Below are 17,573 nucleotides of genomic sequence, written 5' to 3' on the forward strand. Positions count from 1 at the left end.
TTTTTTTTTTTTTTTTTTTTTTCTCTTTTCCAAGTGATAGGGTAAGTGAATGTTTTACCCAAGTTGTAGAACGTGATTAAAAATCTTCCAAATGTGGGCAGTATTGTTTACAATCTTGATTCCTTATTATATAACCATAGATCACCTGGGTTGGGCGATTACGCTTTTTAGCTGGTTATCATGTACCTAATTTCTATGCTAACCTATCAAAAAAGTTTGTACCTATGATTGACTATTATTTTCCAGGTTCAGGATGCTAGCAACTTCTGTCAAAGTAATCGACCTTTTGGTGCAACTTTAGGATTTAGTAACAGCATAGCTCGTGGAAGGGATTCTATTGATTTAAATTCTCGTGAGTCTCCATTGCATCTGGTAAGTTCAGATGTGGGTTTGGAACGTGCAAATATGCAACTAAAACCAAGTGGAGGAGATGGTTTCCGCAGCAGTGTATCAAGCACTCCTAGTTGTTCAAGTGGAGGATCTGGACCAGATGATATAGAGTCATTAGGTGATGTTTACGTATGGGGAGAGATTTGGTCTGATTTAGTTTTACCAGATGGAAGTTCAAGTCCAATGCCAGTTAAAAATGATGTGCTCACTCCAAAGCCATTGGAGACGAACGTTGTTCTTGATGTTCATCAGATTGCTTGCGGTGTCCGACACATTGCTCTTGTAACGAGGCAAGGTGAGGTTTTCACATGGGGTGAAGAATGTGGGGGACGTCTCGGTCATGGAGTTGATAGAGATCTTAGTCGCCCCCATCTTGTTGAGTTTTTAGCAGTTAGCAATGTAGACTTTATAGCTTGTGGCGAGTACCATACATGTGCCGTAACCTCTTCAAATGATTTATTCACTTGGGGTGATGGTATCTTTAATTCTGGAATTCTTGGTCATGGCACTGATGTTAGTCACTGGATACCAAAAAGAGTTGTCGGTCCACTGGAAGGGCTTCAAGTTTTATCTGTTGCATGTGGCACGTGGCATTCAGCACTGGCAACTTCAAATGGAAAACTATACACATTTGGTGATGGAACATATGGTGTATTAGGCCATGGCGATAGGGAGAGCGTGGCATATCCAAGAGAGGTGCAACTATTGAGTGGACGTAGGACCATAAAAGTTGCTTGTGGAGTCTGGCATACTGCTGCTATTGTTGAGGTTATGGGTCAGACTGGTTCAAATGTGTCATCTAGGAAGTTGTTCACTTGGGGTGATGGTGATAAACATCGATTGGGTCATGGAAACAAGGAAACTTATCTGCTTCCTACTTGCGTTCCTTCGCTTAAGGATTACAATTTCCACCAGTTAGCTTGTGGACACTACATGACTGTGGCTCTTACCACATCAGGTCACGTGTTTACCATGGGTGGGACTGCATATGGTCAGCTAGGCAATCCAAGTGCAGATGGAGTTATTCCTTGCTTAGTGCAGGATAGATTAGTTGGTGAATTTGTTGAAGAAATTTCCTGCGGTGCATATCACACAATTGCTCTCACATCAAGAAATGAAGTATTTTCTTGGGGTAGGGGTTCCAATGGAAGATTAGGACATGGAGATGTAGAGGACAGGAAGGCCCCTGCACTCGTGGAAGCTTTGAAGGACAGGCATGTTAAAAGCATATCTTGTGGGTCAAATTTTACTTCAAGTATATGTATTCATAAGTGGGTTAGTGGAGCAGATCAGTCAGTTTGCACTGGTTGCCGTCAAGCATTTGGTTTCACTAGGAAGAGGCACAATTGCTATAACTGTGGGTTGGTGCATTGTCATTCATGCAGCTCCAAGAAAGCTTTGAAAGCAGCATTGGCACCTACCCCAGGCAAACCACATCGCGTTTGTGATTCATGTCATGCAAAACTTAAAGCTGCTGAGGCTGGCATCAATTTGGCTGTAAATAGAAAATTGACGGCCAATCGTCGTTCAACAGATTACAAGGAAAAATTTGATCGAGTGGAGGTGAGACCCTCTCGCATCCTATTGTCTCCCACCACAGAACCTGTTAAATATCATGAGATTAAATCAGTAAGACCAGGGAGTAGACCAACTTCTCCTTCTATGGTCAGAGCTTCTCAGGTGCCATCTCTTCAGCAACTGAAAGACATTGCATTTCCAAGCTCGTTGAGTGCTATTCAAAATGCTTTGAGGCCTGCAGTTGCTGCAGCACCGCATTCACCACCAATGGGCAACTCAAGACCTGCATCACCATATTCAAGGAGGCCAAGCCCACCACGCTTAACTACTCCAGTATTTTCAAGGAGTGTTATCGACTCTCTGAGGAAGTCAAATGAGACGTTAGCTCAAGATAAATCAAAGCTTCAAAGACAAGTATTAACTTGACTCCTAGTGAATCCATATTTTTTAGATTCGCATGTCTTTTCTAAAGAAACCTACACCCAAAGAAACTTCGTTTCGTTCATATAAATTACACCCTCCCCTGTTTTTCAGGTTAAGAGTTTGAAGCAGAAATGTGATATTCAAGGTACTGAAATTCAAAATTGGCAAAAACTTGCGACGGAAGCAGCTTCATTAGTTGAAGAAGAGTCCTCCAAGTGCAAAGTAGCAAAGAAATTAGTTACAACCATAACAGACCAGGTAATCCAAATATTTCACCGTTTTAGTTACTTCAGTTTGTTTAATAGCTTGTTCAAATAACCGGAAAGAATGCTGTTGACGTCATTGGTAGCCTAGCTAAGTTTATTTACAAGTTTTTGGAGAGCTGTTATTTTATTAGATAAGATAAGCAATCTTCTAAGCTCTTAATATGTCAAATTGTTTGATTTCTGTATCCTTCATTTACAATTGATAACCAATAATTCAAATACTAGTGACGCATGTTGATTTAATGTAAATTTGTTCCACTTTGTTCTTCAGTTGAAGGAAATGAAAGAGAAGCTGCCACCTGAGATTTCCGATGGTGAAAATTTTAGAGCCATGTATACCCAAGCTGAAGCTTTCTTAAATATGGTTGAGACATCGAAAACGTCTACGAGTCATGGAAAAGCTAACATTGTAACTACGCTCAATAATGGATCTACTCCCTCACTTGATGATTCTTCAAAGAGGATAGAAGACCACTTGGATGCTTTGGGAATGAAGGTCTTAACGCAGGACAATGTAAATAGTCTCCTGGAAAGTAAGAACATTTCTGCTAGTACAGGGGAGGCAGTTTCTGAGAGTACAGAAAATGGCTCGATATCTCCAGTAGCTTCAACACCACCAACTGAAGGCGAACAGCAATTTACCGAGCAGTTTGAACCTGGTATTTACGTAACTTTGGTTGTACTTTCAAATGGTACCAAGATTTTCAAACGCGTTAAATTCAGGTATCATTACTCTCTCAGATGCATAACATCTCTTCTTTATGCAACACTTTGTTTAAATCTCTACAGGTTTAGATGTATGAGAACCACTCTGGAAACTCATCCATATTGGAAAAATGTAGCACAAGTTTATGTTGGTATTTTAGTTTTCCTTGCTTGTGTCACTTGGTTGAAAATTACAATCCGTTGCAGCAAGAAGAGGTTTGATGGGCAGCAAGCAGAAGATTGGTGGAATAAAAACAAAGATAGGCTCCTTAAGAGATACAACCCATCAACGAGCAGCTCCACGCCAACGGGTTCACCTACAACTCGAGAATCTACCGAGGAAAGCGAAAGCAGCACTGAAGAAATCCAAAGGACTTTAGAATAGCCAGCATGATGAGGTTTGTAATAGATCTTGGTGAATCGGTAGAATTAATTTTTAGCAACAGAAGCAAGGAGAGAAGATTCAAGTCCAGAAGAAGGCAAGGATAAACGTGAATTCCATGGAAGGTTTGTTAATTCATTTCGTTTCGTTTCGTTTTTTGGATGCACCACCACTTTCTTTTCAGTTTCTGATGCTTTTATTAGAATAGAGTTATTATAATAGCTTTTTAAGTTCACTGTACTGTTGTAGAATGGAATGCATATGGAACTTGGAAATGCCATCCATAAGGTGTGGAGTGCGAACATGTATTCCTTCTCATTGTTTGTGCATTGATTTTATTCTTCTTTCACCATTTTATTTCCCCTTTTTTCTAAATCTTCATTCTTTATTAATAACAATCATGTTTGATTTTCATTAACATGCAAGATATTGAGAAATTTCTTTTTAACACCCTCCAAAACCATATGTTAAGACAGGTAATCATTGATAAAAGCTGATGCTACACAAAAAAGAGCTGACCATTAGAGTAATTGCTACAATTATAGGCATTGCGTTAACCTGAGGAAAACAACAATTGCACTTCAAGCTTTTCGGTTTCTCATGCATGCCAAAATTCTTACTGCAACTGAGTTTGCGACCTAATTTTCATCTTGGCCTTAAATAAAAAAAGATAAGACGAAAGCATATGCTAGAATTTTGCCTAATTTAAAGACAAATAACACCATAATTTTAAAACAATTTGAAATCATGTATAAACAAGTATTTTTCAAATTTATTACAAATTGGGGTCCTAGGATCAGGATATAAATTTAAAAAAAAAAATTAAAATACACAAATAGATTGACGCATCGGGACGACTCTCTCTATGACTGCACGATCCTAAACGCACTTCCACAAAGTACTAAGTAAGTTGTCTACTTGTAGACTTTTATCGCATGAGCTTCTAAGAAGATCTTGAAGTTTCAAGCGATTCTCTCACTCGTCAAAGACTCAATCAGGGTCTAGAAGTTGTTCATAGGGTTCTAGCACTGCAGACTTATTGGATGGCGTATCTCATCTATCAAGTGAACTAACATTTTTATTCTCATACTTAGTTACTTTTCTTTGGCCATGAACAATCAATATCCTTGGTTGAGGCTCAACATCGTCATATCTAATAAAATAGAATGGTGTATCTTTCTAAACATCGTTATGCAAGGTTAACTGGCAGAAATTTCACATGAACCACCATTGGAGCAAACCTAGGACAGCGACTCTATGTGTCGATGAGCTACGAAGTTTACCTGTGTGGTCCCTCGTTCCCTCTCAAGACGGTTTTACAGTGCATCGACCTTGTTTAAGGAACACTTGATCATTTTCACACACAATAATGATACTCATCATGAGCTAAACTACTTAGGTAGTCCCTCGTCCCCTCTCAGGACAAGTTTACGAAAAAGTGGCCTAGGATCTCGCTTGTTTCTACTCACAATAGTAACTTCTCAAGCAACCACGATGTGCCATCCTATTTGACTTTGGTCAGACTTGACGGTATGAGTTTCTAGATGCTTGTCGCTCGGCAGAGGTACTACTAGATCTAACCTAGGTCACCAAATAAAGTTATTGAGGTACTAGAGAAAATAGGATGCGGTCAAGCTCTAGTGATACCATTTACACTTCTAGTAACCTTGTATGCTTTCTTAAATTTCCTTGCGTACCATAGAGGTCAACTAGTTTCTTAAGGCGTTTAGGTGATTAAATCTCAAACTCACATTTCCAGGATATTCGAGACTAGCTCCTTACGGCTAATCTAATTTCTTGGAGTATTATAGTCTTGACCACTGATCACTGCGCATGATCTTTAGATGTTTGATCTACTAAAAACGTTCTAACCTAGGTCAATGTAAAACTAGCCTAGCTCTACACCCTATTCTTAATTGAGTACATTCATATTTTTTTGAGGAGACAATCCTATCAATCACCTAAAAATAGAATACTTTATTTCAACATTCATGCAAGTTCAACATAGAGATAATATCCATCAATCACTTGGAGCATAGATCACAAGATCCCATCCTTCTTCTAGCACAATGGAAAACATCTAAAACAACATGCATCTTAAAATCTCACCGTAGGACATTTCATTAGTTTACCATTAGTTTACCATAAAGCAATATATGTCCTAGCGATCGCTACAAGTATTGCTTAATAAAAGTTTGAATGGCTACTTAGGCGTGCGTGTCTTTTTTAGCTTACTTTTCTACTTGCTAGGAGCTTTGAATTTTTCAAAATTTCTCTGGTAGAAGTCAGTACCAATATTGGATTGAAAACAGTCAAACGGGAGTCAAATCCGAAAACATTTTTACCTCATGCATTCTCACATGTGGCTGAAAGGTAGTCCACGTGTGCAGCCATACGCGAGTACCCACATGTCAAGCGTAGGAGATTTGCATCCTTGGCGTGGCATGTGGCAGTTGTAGATTGGAGCTTCCGAGTCACGCATCTCGTGTTCAAAGCGTAGTGTACGTAGAATTCCTTCGTTTCTCATTAACCAACATGCATCATGGCCGGACCAGAGTAGGGTGTAGATAAGGAAGGTGGGTTGCACTTCTAGAAATCCCAGTATTGGGATTCAATTGTCATGCCCCCTGACTCTTTGGGGCCTTGTATCTACACCCTACTCTCCCCTTCGTATGTATTGGTCGTTATCCATTTTTTTTGCTTTCATCTTTGAGAGTAGAGCTATACTGAAAATGATTGAAAGTTAATATCAACATTCTTATGTTTTCATCCTCCCTGTTCCCAACAACTTCAAGACAACAAAAAAAGGACACAGGGAGAATGTTAAGGCAAATATCTTCACAACCAGCAGCATTCTTCTCACCCAACCAAGTTTCACTCTCAAACCTACCACCAATCTCAAGTTCAAGAGTAAACCGTTTCCACACCAAGACTCATGTGCTCCACTCTAATTAGGTAAATCAAATCTCTTTTCTTCATCCCAATAGGCAACAACATCAAAATAAGTCATCCACACTAGGTAGCTCCCATCGCTTCGATAGTCATCCTCTTCAATAATCAAATTGGAAAGGTCAAAGTACTGGTCTGTGTAGGCGTCAAACATTGATTATTATTATTATTATTATGATTTTGCCAACCAGGTTTTTTATCTGACAACTAAAGTTCTCTCTAAACTATAATCTAAAAAATTTCATCCAGTCTGATTGGCAACTAAGCCTGCAACAACTGGCTAGTTTGAGCCTAGTTTTCTATGGAGGTCCTCATGAATGTCTGCTGATTCTCCACGAAGGTCCTCATGAAAGCCTACAACACCTCCAAGATGAAGGCTGCTGTCGGCTTGTTGGGAGGCACCTCAGTGTTCGTCGCTGGCATTAATGGGACTACCTCAGAAACTGGTGCCGAAGAGTCCACATCAGGAATATCACGGGTCACCGCCCTCTTTCGTGCCCTTCTAGGAGCGGGTGCCTACAATATAGCCCTGTCATCCTCCTGAGGCAACTCTCCAATCTCCTCTTCGGGTGCAAGTTGTTCCATCTCATGATTATCTATGTACATATATGATCTATTCTATGTTAAGCACCCCCTCAATATGGACGATGTATTAAGTTTAGATTGCGCCTAAAACTGCTAAAAGAAGGAGTTGGCAGTAGCTTTGTCATGATATCGGCGAGCTGATCCTTGGAAGATATGAGTCGCACATCAAGCTGATGAGTCGATACTCGTTCACGAACGAAGTGATAATCAACTTCAACATGCTTCGCCCGTCGATGAAAGATTGGATTGGCGGACAGATAGGTGGCACCAATGTTGTCACACCACAGGCTAGGCGCTTGCGCTTGTGAGATCCCGAGCTCACGCAAGAGGACTTGGATCCAGATTAATTTAGCAGTGACATCAGCAACCGCCTTATATTCGGCCTTCATACTAGAACAAGAAACTGTCGATTGCCACCAAAGAAGATCACATAGCCTCCAGTGCTTCAACGATCATCAGGATTCCCGGCCCAATCAGCATCCAAAAAGGCACTCAGCAAATCAATGCTGGAATTTGTAAGACACAAGCCCATATCAATAGTGTCATGTAGATAATGGAGAATTCGTTTGACTGCCGCCCAATGTATAGAAGTCGGGGAGGACATGAACTGACACACTCTGTTGACATAGAAGGATATATCAAGACGTGTCAGAGGCAAATATTAGAGAACACCAACGACACTCCGATAGCGAGTAGTATCCTCAGGCGAGAGCTTTTCACCACCATCCAATAACAACTTCTCACTAGGAAGCATAGACGTGGGCACACTTTTGGAGGTGAGCATATTGGTTCTGGACAATAAATCTTGAATGTATTTATGTTGTGCCAAAACAAGTTCATTGGAAGTATGGCGGACCTCAATCCCAAGAAAATAACTCAAAATGGCAAGATCCTTGACGACAAAATCATCTCGAGGCTATGTAAGAAGTTTCTCAGTAGTTATAGAAGATGAGCTGATAATAATAATGTCATCAACAGAGATGAGGATATACATCTGAATGCCCGTCTTGTAAAAAATGAAAAGAGAGACATCAGTCTTTGAAGGTGTAAAATTTAGCTGTAATAGTTTGGAGCTAAGGTGAGAAAACCAGACAGGCGGAGCTTGTTGAGGCTATAAAGCGACTTATCTAGCTGGCAGAGATAACCAAGATGTTGGGAATCCACAAATCCAGGGGTTGCTTCATATAAACACCTTCATTAATAAAGGCATTAAGAAAGCCATGAAGAAAAGCATTTTGAATATCAATCTGCCGAATAGCCCAACCATGAGAAATAGCAAGAGATTATAAGAGCCGAATGGTAGTGGGCTTAACAACTAGACTAAAGGTAATAACATAATCAACGCTTTAATGCTGTTTAAACCCTTTAGCAACCAAGCGTGCTTTGGAGCGATCAATAGAGCCATCTGGCTTTTGCTTGAGTTTGAAAACTCATTTGCAATCAATAACGTTAAGACCAGCACGAGGAGGAACTAAGTGTCATGTCTTATTTTTTAGAAGTGCCTGAAATTCATCATCCATTGCTTGACGCCAAAGGGGATGCTTTATATGTGAAGTAGGTTCAGAGGCAGAAAACCGAACTACAGAATATGTTATTGTTCCATCTATATGTACCTTGGGTTTCTTGATATTGTGTTTCAATCGAGTACCATACGGATGAGTAGTAGGTGCAAGATCCACAATCGAGGGGACAACCGTACCAGCCACTGTGAGGGGAGCAACCGGTGCTACAACAGTCGGTCGACAAGCGACCAAGGATCTGACCGGGCATTGCGCAATATCATCTGCTAGCGGAACAACCAACGCTGATTCTCACAGCAGCGCGCGGAGGATTGCGGCGGCAATTCCGAAGCTTGTGGGCACCAGATTTTATGCATCCAAAGAGTTAGTAGGCACAAATATATGCATGTGATCACTCTCCAAATTAGTACTGCTTGTACCCAAATGCAAGGTGCACAAATTAGGGGCATTGTGCGTCGGCTGCAAGGTTGGGAAAGAATTGGGTGGGGCTCTCTTGAACAGAAAAACATTCTCATCAAATATGACGTCTCTAGAAATATAGACACAACCAGAATCGATGTCAAGACACTTATACCCTTTATGTAAAGAACTGTAGCCTAGAAAGACACATTCCTTGGATCGAAAAGAGAGCTTTTGTTTGTTATAAGGGTGAAGATGAGGCCAACAAGCACACTAAAAAACTTTTAATAAGGAGTAATTTGGTGGGGGTATGAAAAAGACACTCTAAGGGGCATTTGTTATCAATGACACAAGTAGGAAGATTGATGAGATATGTGGCCGTAAGAAACACGTCATCCCAAAATTTAATAGGTACAACAACATGAGCTAGAAAGGCTAGGCCAGTTTCAACAATATGACGGTGCTTGCGTTCAGCAGACCCATTTTGTTGATGCGTGTGAGGGCACGAAACACGATGAGCAATTCCAAGGGAACGAAATAATGTATTATGAATTTTTCGATATTCCCCACCCCAATCAGACTAGACACGCTTGATTTTAGTATCTAGGAGGTGCTCAACATGAGCTTGGAACTGCAAAAGTATACAAGGAGCTTCTGTACGATCATGCATCAAATAGATCCATGACAATTTACTAAAATCATCAATGAAGCTAATATAATATTTAAACTCCCAACAAATGGAGGTGCATGGCCCCAAACATTCGAAAAAATCAGTTCCAAAGGTGACGAAGACCTATGGGAAGAACTAGTATATGGTAACTGATGACTTTTTGCTGACTGACACGCATTACAAAATGGCAAAGGTAACTCACTAGGACACAAAATATTATTGAGACGCAAAATTGACTTTACTACATGAGATGAAGGATGTCCAAGACATGCAAGTCATTGGGCGTGAGAAGTAGATCTGCTCACTAAAGCATGCTTGAGATCATCGACCTCAGATGACTTAATAGGATAGAGACCAGACTCACACCTCTCATCTAGAAGACTTTTCCTCAACTGTTGATCCTTAATAGAAAAATGTCAATGATGGTATTAAAAAAAATGCGTCATTATCACGAGAAAATTTATGAACGGAAAGAAGATGTTTGAAAATTTCAGGCACATGCAAAATATTACGCAATGCTAGAGGACGAGTAGCAGTATTAATTAAAGAATGACCAGTATGCAAAATACGCAAACCTACTCCATTGTCGACTTGAACTTGTTCACCTCCATGATAGCGTTCACGCATAATGAGACGATCTAGGTCACTGGCGATATGATCAGTGGCGCCTATGTCGCCGTACCAATTTGGATCAATCTTGTAAGAGGAAGTAGTCGCCAGTGCCGCAGAAGGAGCAAAAGGAGGTTCATCTTGATAGGACTCATCCATCCTATGCCAGCAGCGAATAGCAGTATGCCCCACTTTGCCACAGATCTAGCAGGAAGGACGAGCATAAGGGTCACGATGATCACCAGCAGGATGAGAGGGCGCATAACCTTGAGAATGACCACGACCACGATCCCTACACTCACAGTTCTTTTGCTGACCACCACGACCAGCATAATTGGCAGAAGATCCAAGATTTAACTGAAGTTCAGCCTAATGTTGTAGTTGACAAGCTTCAAACACTATTAGATTACAAACACATCATCGAGTGTGAGGGCTTCACTCTTGGTAGTCATCGAGGTGACGAAGGGATCATAGTTAGGGCCAAAATCAGCGAGAAGATATGCGATCACATCATCATCCTACAAGGCAGAGCCGACGACGACCAGCCCTTTGGTCTTGTGAAAATAATTTGTAGCAGACTGATTGCGTTTCTTGGATGTGGCGAGCTCAACACGGATCTAAATAGTGCAAGCACGAATTGACGATGAAAACATCCAATGTAGGATATCCCACGCTTCCTTGGACATAGTAGCAGCAACCACATCGTGAAGGATCTCCTCAGACATGAAGGAGAGAAGGCCGCTAAGGACCTATTGATCCTGATCATACCACTTATCATAGGCCGGATTAGAGACCAGGTCAGCACTAGCAGCGGTTAAGGAAGGGACCAGCTTGGCAGGTGCGGCAATGATGCCATTGAGGTAGCCCATAAGCTTCGTACTCTGTAGGTAGGGGAGGAGCTAGGCGCGTTGTATGATGAAGTTGCTTTTGGTGAGACAGATTGTGACAACGTGGTAAAGAGGGATTGGGTCAAAGGTTGACGCCATGCTAGTTGAGATCGTGTTGGAGATGGTGGATGAGGAGGAGGAAGAGAATATGATAGATATTGTTAATGAATAAACCTTGGCTCTGATACCATGTTAGGTTGAATGACACTATGACGTATATGGGTCACGACCTCATGTATTTATAGATGTGTATAATGAGGATTACCCTGTAACAAACCAGGAAATCACAGATTTGGTTACAAACCAGGAAATCATAATTTTCCTTAATTCATGGTAACAAATAAGTAAATTAGTAGATTATCTTACTATAAATAGATATGACCTAGCCTGACTTTGACATAACCTCCTCGCCCCATTGGTTAGATACAAAAAATTGTAGTTACTAATTGCCTTAACATGTCTCCATGAAAAAATGAGCCGCTATAACCCAATCATACAAAAGAGTAAAGCTCTTAAAACAACATCTATAGCCCCTTTTTTTTATCGTCCAAATCTGGATGAATACCTGGTTGTGTATGACACGTGTTTAGTGGATGTGGTCATGAAGGTTACAACTCTCTAACCTAAACGTCTACAAGACCTAAAACTTTGTGCTCTGATATCAATCTGTCACGACAAATTTTTTTTGACAATGTGCGTGCAATATGCATGCAAGTAAACATTTAACATCAACACAACAATCTTAGATTTCAAAAGAAGAAAGTTTCAATACAATGTAACAAATTGTTTACAAGTTTTAATGTTGAAGAGTCATGAAGTTCAAAATATAAAAGAAAAGAGGATTAGACAAAGGCCCCGAGGTGACCTGCACGTTTTTCAAACACGCTCTTTCCTCGACCAGAGTGGCACGTACCTGAAAAAAAATGTAGCAAAGAGTGAGTATAAAAATTACTTAGTAAGTCACGTACTTGTGGGCTCTCATCGCATTCTTAGCATAACAGATTCTTGGAGACTTTTCTTTGACTCTAGGACATCAAGGTCTAGTCTCCCGCTTAGGGGTCTGTTCTAGTCTTCATCCTTATATTCTAAACCTTGGTAGTTCCTTATGATGTCTAGTGAATGATTGGTGACCATCGCTAAGGCGTTACCTCGGGCATGTTTCTTATGAAACTATATGGCATCATACCTAGGAAGTTAGTTAGCATCTCCCATAAGTCCATAAAGTTACCCTCGTTTGGGGGGCACGACCCCTCCCTCGTCCCATCCAGCCGTTGGGCTATACGACATGGTCTCATGCTTCCTCTATAGAAACAGCTTATCATCTATTGGGTCCTAATAAAAAACCTCGGGTCATACCACGAAGTCGGGGCCCTTACTTCCCTTCTAAACCTTCTATTCTCATTACACGTATGGAAGGGGTAATGGGGCACCTGTTGACACCGATCACACTACTCACAACCTAAGGAAACTCCCATGGTGGTTTATAGGTTGTAGTGGTCTACTAGGCTCCTAGGGAGGTTAGGTGGCCTTCAAGAACCTTACCTTTTAAGTTCACGCCCTGCATAGTCCTTATGAGGTTTCTATCTCTATCGCGCGCACTAGGGTATCCACCCTCAGTCCGCAACTCGTGATCTTATGAGCTTGAGCTACTAAGGCATCATGATCTAAATTTAGTGACGAGCCAACCTAACCGTAACGCCCTATTCTTAACATGATCCTGGTTCTTTTAAATTAATGAAAAATGCACACATTCTCATACCTAAGGTCATCATACAACATTTTATGCAAAACACTCACATTCTCAACGGAATGATAACATCCATCAAGCATTAGGAGTGCAAATCACAAAACCTCTCATCTTCCTTTCAACATAATATAAAACATATGTACAGTGGAACGTAAAGCATGATAGCGATAGGCAGACAATTGTCAGAGTTTCTACATTTATTACTACCATTCTCTACTTATCCATTTCTACTATATAACATGAAGGAACTAACCACCTAAGGTCGGTTTACTAACATGCATGAAATTCTAGCGAATCTCACAAGTATTTTTTTCCTAAATCCGTGTGGTAACTTGTTTGTTGCATGTCTTTCCGTCCACGATTCTTCACTAAGAGGGTGTCCAAAAGAATTGAATTTCCTAAAGTAGGTCCAATATCATATAAAAATATATTTAGTATTGGAAGTGGTACAAAAATTTAGCAAACGAAAGTTGAACAAACCAAAAGGGGACTCACACGGATGCTCCACGTGTCGGTTTTAAAAGAAGGTTTTAGAAAACGAGGAGAGAGAGAGATTTTAGAAAGAGAGATTTTAGAAAGAGACGTTATATAAGCAAGCAAGAGAAAGATAACAACGGCTTAGCATATATAACCTTGGGTAGGGAGAAGTTGACGACTAGTCATATCCCTCTATAGTACATTCTGGGCCATTTTAGTTCTGGCAGGCCTAGACATGATATTTTTGAGGTGTCATAATCTTCAGAATTACAAAAAGAAAAACACTAGAATGAAAAGACATGACAAGGGTTTGGCTTGTCATGGGCATGCGGCCATGGGCAACATGCCCTGGACAAGCATGACCATGACATCCTCCCCCACCTAATTGGTTGACGTCCCTGTCAACCGACTACTTTCATACCTTGCGATGTGGGTGGCGGCGGAGTTCAGATCTTCGGCGCGTTTCCAGCTTGTTTCCTCTGTAGGGAGATTCTTCCATTTGACAAGGAATTCACGAATCGTCCGTACAGGTCTTCCTATCTTCCTAACCCTGTCGGCTAGGATCTCTTCCACTTCCTTTGTTTCTTTTTGCTTCAGATCGATGTTCGGTCTTGTGGTTGCATTTCGTTGGTCGTCGTCTGGATCAGGGTGATAGGGCTTCAAGTTGCTCACATGAATGACGGGGTGGATTTTCATCCACGCGGGTAGTGCAACTCGGTAGGAGGTAGCCCCGATCTTTTTAAGGACTTCGACCGGGCCTTCATATTTACGAACTAGTCTTTGGTCCTTTCGGCTACGAAATCTGATCTGTTCCGGTCTCAGCTTGATAAGGACTTGATCTCCTGCACGGAAATGAAGGGGGCGACGCTTCTTGTCCGCCCATTTCTTCATATGCTTGGAAGCCTTCTCTAAATATGCCCGGGCTATATCTGTCGTCTGCTTCCATTCCCTCGTAAAGTTGTGAGCTTGAGGGTTTTTTCCTACATAAGGATGATCAATAATATGGGGTAAGGCCGGTTGTCGTCCACTTACAATTTCGAAGGGACTCTTCCCTGTAGATGAGCTGGTTTGACAATTGAAGCAAAATTGGGCGACATCTAACAATTGTATCCAGTTCTTTTGGCGAGCGTCGACGAAGTGACGTAAGTATTCTTCGAGCAAGCAATTGAACCGTTCTGTCTATCCATCGGTTTGAGGGTGATAACTCGAGGAGATGTTTAAGGTTGTTCCCAAGAAAGCGAATAACTCAGTCCAGAATGTCCCAATGAATCTGCCATCCCTATCATTGATGATGCTCGACAGAATGCCCCATAACTTTACAACGTGTTTGAAAAACAGTTGGGCTGTGAGTTCCGCCGAACATAATTTGGGAGTGGGGATGAATGTCGCATATTTGGAGAATCGGTCTACAATAACCAAGATGGCGTCATAATTTGGGAGTGGGGATGAATGTCGCATATTTGGAGAATCGGTCTACAATAACCAAGATGGCGTCATATTCCCCGACCTTTGGTGAATGTCGCATATTTGGAGAATCGGTCTACAATAACCAAGATGGCGTCATATTCCCCGACCTTTGGGAGGTGTGTTATGAAGTCTAGAGATACACTTTCCCAGGGTCATGGCGTCATATTCCCCGACCTTTGGGAGGTGTGTTATGAAGTCTAGAGATACACTTTCCCAGGGTCTTGGCGTCATATTCCCCGACCTTTGGGAGGTGTGTTATGAAGTCTAGAGATACACTTTCCCAGGGTCTTGTTGGCACAGGTAGAGGTTTCAAGAGTTCAGAGACTTTGGCTTTCTCGACCTTATCCTGTTGGCAGATGAGGCACGTCTTGGTGTATTGCATGATGTCGTCTCGCATGTTTGGCCAGAAGTACCCCTTCTTTATTAAGGCGTATGTTCTTTGCCACCCAGGATGTCCGGCCCACAAGGTATCATGACATTCCTGAATGAGCTTCTTCCTCAGTTCCCCTGTTCTTGGGACGTACAATCTGTTTCCTTTGGTTATCAGGAGGTCCCCCTCAATCCAAAACTGCCGTGTCTTTCCAGCCTTAGCTAGTTCGACAACAGCTTCGGCCGATGGGTCTTTGTGTAAATGTTCCTTGATGATGTCGCGCATCGATCCATCGATCTTACTTGAATGAATATGGCTAACATGCACAGGGCCGCATGTTCGCCCTTCCGACTCAGCGCGTCGGCTGCTTGATTACTCTTTCCTGCTTTGTGTTCGAACTTGAAGTCGAATTCGGCCAACGACTCCTGCCACCGGGCTTGTTTTGCTGTTAATTTTGGTTGATCAAAGAAGTGGCAAGTGGCGCTGTTATCCGTCTTCACTACGAACTGTGATCCTAAGAGATACTGTCTCCAGACTCGAAGGCAATGGACTACAGCCAGCATTTCTTTCTCGGAGACAGTGTATCTTCGTTCGGCATCGTTGAGCTTTCGACTTTCGTAAGCGATGGGGTGGCCTTCTTGAATAAGGACTCCACTGAGAGCAAAGTCGGAAGCATCGGTTTCTACTTCAAATGGCTTTGTGACGTCTACCAACCCGAGGACAAGACCCCTCGTCACGGTTGTTTTCAGATTTTCAAAGGCCATTTGACAATCATTCGACCACGACCAAGGGTGGTCTTTCTTCAACAGCTCTGTCAATGGGGCGGCTCGTCGTGAAAACCCTTCGACGAACCGCCTATAGTAGTTGGCTAGTCCTAAGAAGGACCGCAACTCAGATACGGAAGTAGGAACCTTCCATTCTTGGATAGCTTTTATCTTGTCGCTATCCATACTAATTTGTCCACATCTGACGACATGTCCAAGGAAGTTGATGCATGTTTGTGCGAATGCACATTTCTCCTTCTTCACATACAGCTGGTTCTGCCGGAGCTTGTCAAACACTAACTTCAAATGCACTTTGTGTTCCTCGAGGGTTGTGCTGTAAACAACAATGTCGTCGAGGTATACTATGACGAACTAATCCAGGTATTCGTAGAAAACCTGGTTCATCAACGTGCAGAATGTAGCTGGGGCGTTTGTCAAGCCAAAGGGCATTACTAGGAATTCAAAGGCCCCATATCTTGTTACGCACGTCGTCTTGGGTTCGTCCCCTTCGGCAATACGTACTTGATAATATCCTGATCGTAAGTCCAACTTCGTGAAGTACTTGGCCCCGTGAAGTTGGTCGAACAAGTCGGATATTATCGGCAGAGGATATTTGTTGCGTACTGTCACCTTGTTTAAGGCTCTATAGTCTATGCACAGACGCAACGTCCCATCCTTCTTCTTCTGGAACAGTATGGGGGCTCCATAAGGGGCCTTTGCCGGGCGAATGAATCCCGCCTTCAACAACTCATCCAGTTGTTTCCTCAATTCGGCTAGCTCGGGCGGAGCCATCCGGTATGCGTTCTTTGTTGGCGGCTTAACCCCGGGAAGGAGTTCGATTTCCTGGTCAATGCCTCGACGAGGTGGTAGTGTTTGTGGTAGACTCTCTGGCATGATGTCAGTATAGCTGTCTAGTACTTCCTTGATTTCCTCTGGGACAATCTCTTCGGTGGTTGCTTCTTCTATCAGTGGTATGGCCATGAATGTAGGTTCCTCTCATGCGAGTCCCCTTTTCAGTTGTATGGCCGAGATCATTTGAAGATTACCTGGTTGCTTGATGCTTGCAGGTATTACTGTGGGGTTACCGTCGGTGATCACCAAGCATCTTGCCAATGGCATTGGGATGACCTTGTGTTCTAGGAGGAACTCCATCCCAAGTACCACGTCGAAGTCGTCCATGTGAACCACGACAAGGTCTAGCTCTCCAGTCCAATCCCCTATTTTGAAGGGGACTCTCTTGGAAACTCCCACAATAGGCAAGGCCTCGGAGTTGACAGCTTTCATTTTCCCCGGGTCTTTTCCTATGGTGAGTCCCAATCTTCTGGCTTCTTGATCGGCAATGAAGTTGTGGGTTGCTCCAGAGTCTATCAGAGTGCTCTTGCTCGGTTGAGAGTTTATTGTGGCATCTACGAACATGAGCCCTTTCTCTATTACCTCCTTCGGTT

General features: G+C 42.2%; 1 protein-coding gene and 1 non-coding gene across 4 annotated transcripts in view; one reads left to right on the forward strand and one right to left on the reverse strand.

Moving 5' to 3' along the window:
- LOC111437011 (PH, RCC1 and FYVE domains-containing protein 1-like) overlaps nt 1-4,096 on the forward strand; it is a 7,345-nt gene extending 3,249 nt beyond the window's left edge. Inside the window, exons 7-11 of one of the 3 annotated variants that reach the window (XR_002709373.1) lie at nt 247-2,322; nt 2,443-2,589; nt 2,869-3,320; nt 3,510-3,809; nt 3,934-4,096. Coding sequence is in view for 2 of the 3 variants with exons in the window: in XM_023074836.1 (XP_022930604.1) it covers nt 247-2,322; nt 2,443-2,589; nt 2,869-3,320; nt 3,510-3,687 (2,853 nt within the window). In the remaining variant the exon portion in view is untranslated. Of the gene's footprint in view, nt 1-246; nt 2,323-2,442; nt 2,590-2,868; nt 3,321-3,386 lie in introns of all 3 variants that reach the window. The other 2 variants (XM_023074836.1, XM_023074837.1) reach the window with 2 other exon arrangements.
- Nucleotides 4,097-10,804: 6,708 nt separating this feature from the next.
- Nucleotides 10,805-10,943, reverse strand: LOC111437013. Its single transcript, XR_002709375.1, has one exon. It is a non-coding gene; the product is annotated as a small nucleolar RNA Z247 (small nucleolar RNA).
- Nucleotides 10,944-17,573: the final 6,630 nt, after the last annotated feature.

The sequence above is a fragment of the Cucurbita moschata genome, unplaced genomic scaffold (genome assembly GCF_002738365.1).
Source record: "Cucurbita moschata cultivar Rifu unplaced genomic scaffold, Cmos_1.0 Cmo_Scf00061, whole genome shotgun sequence".
NCBI classification, from domain to species: domain Eukaryota; kingdom Viridiplantae; phylum Streptophyta; class Magnoliopsida; order Cucurbitales; family Cucurbitaceae; genus Cucurbita; species Cucurbita moschata.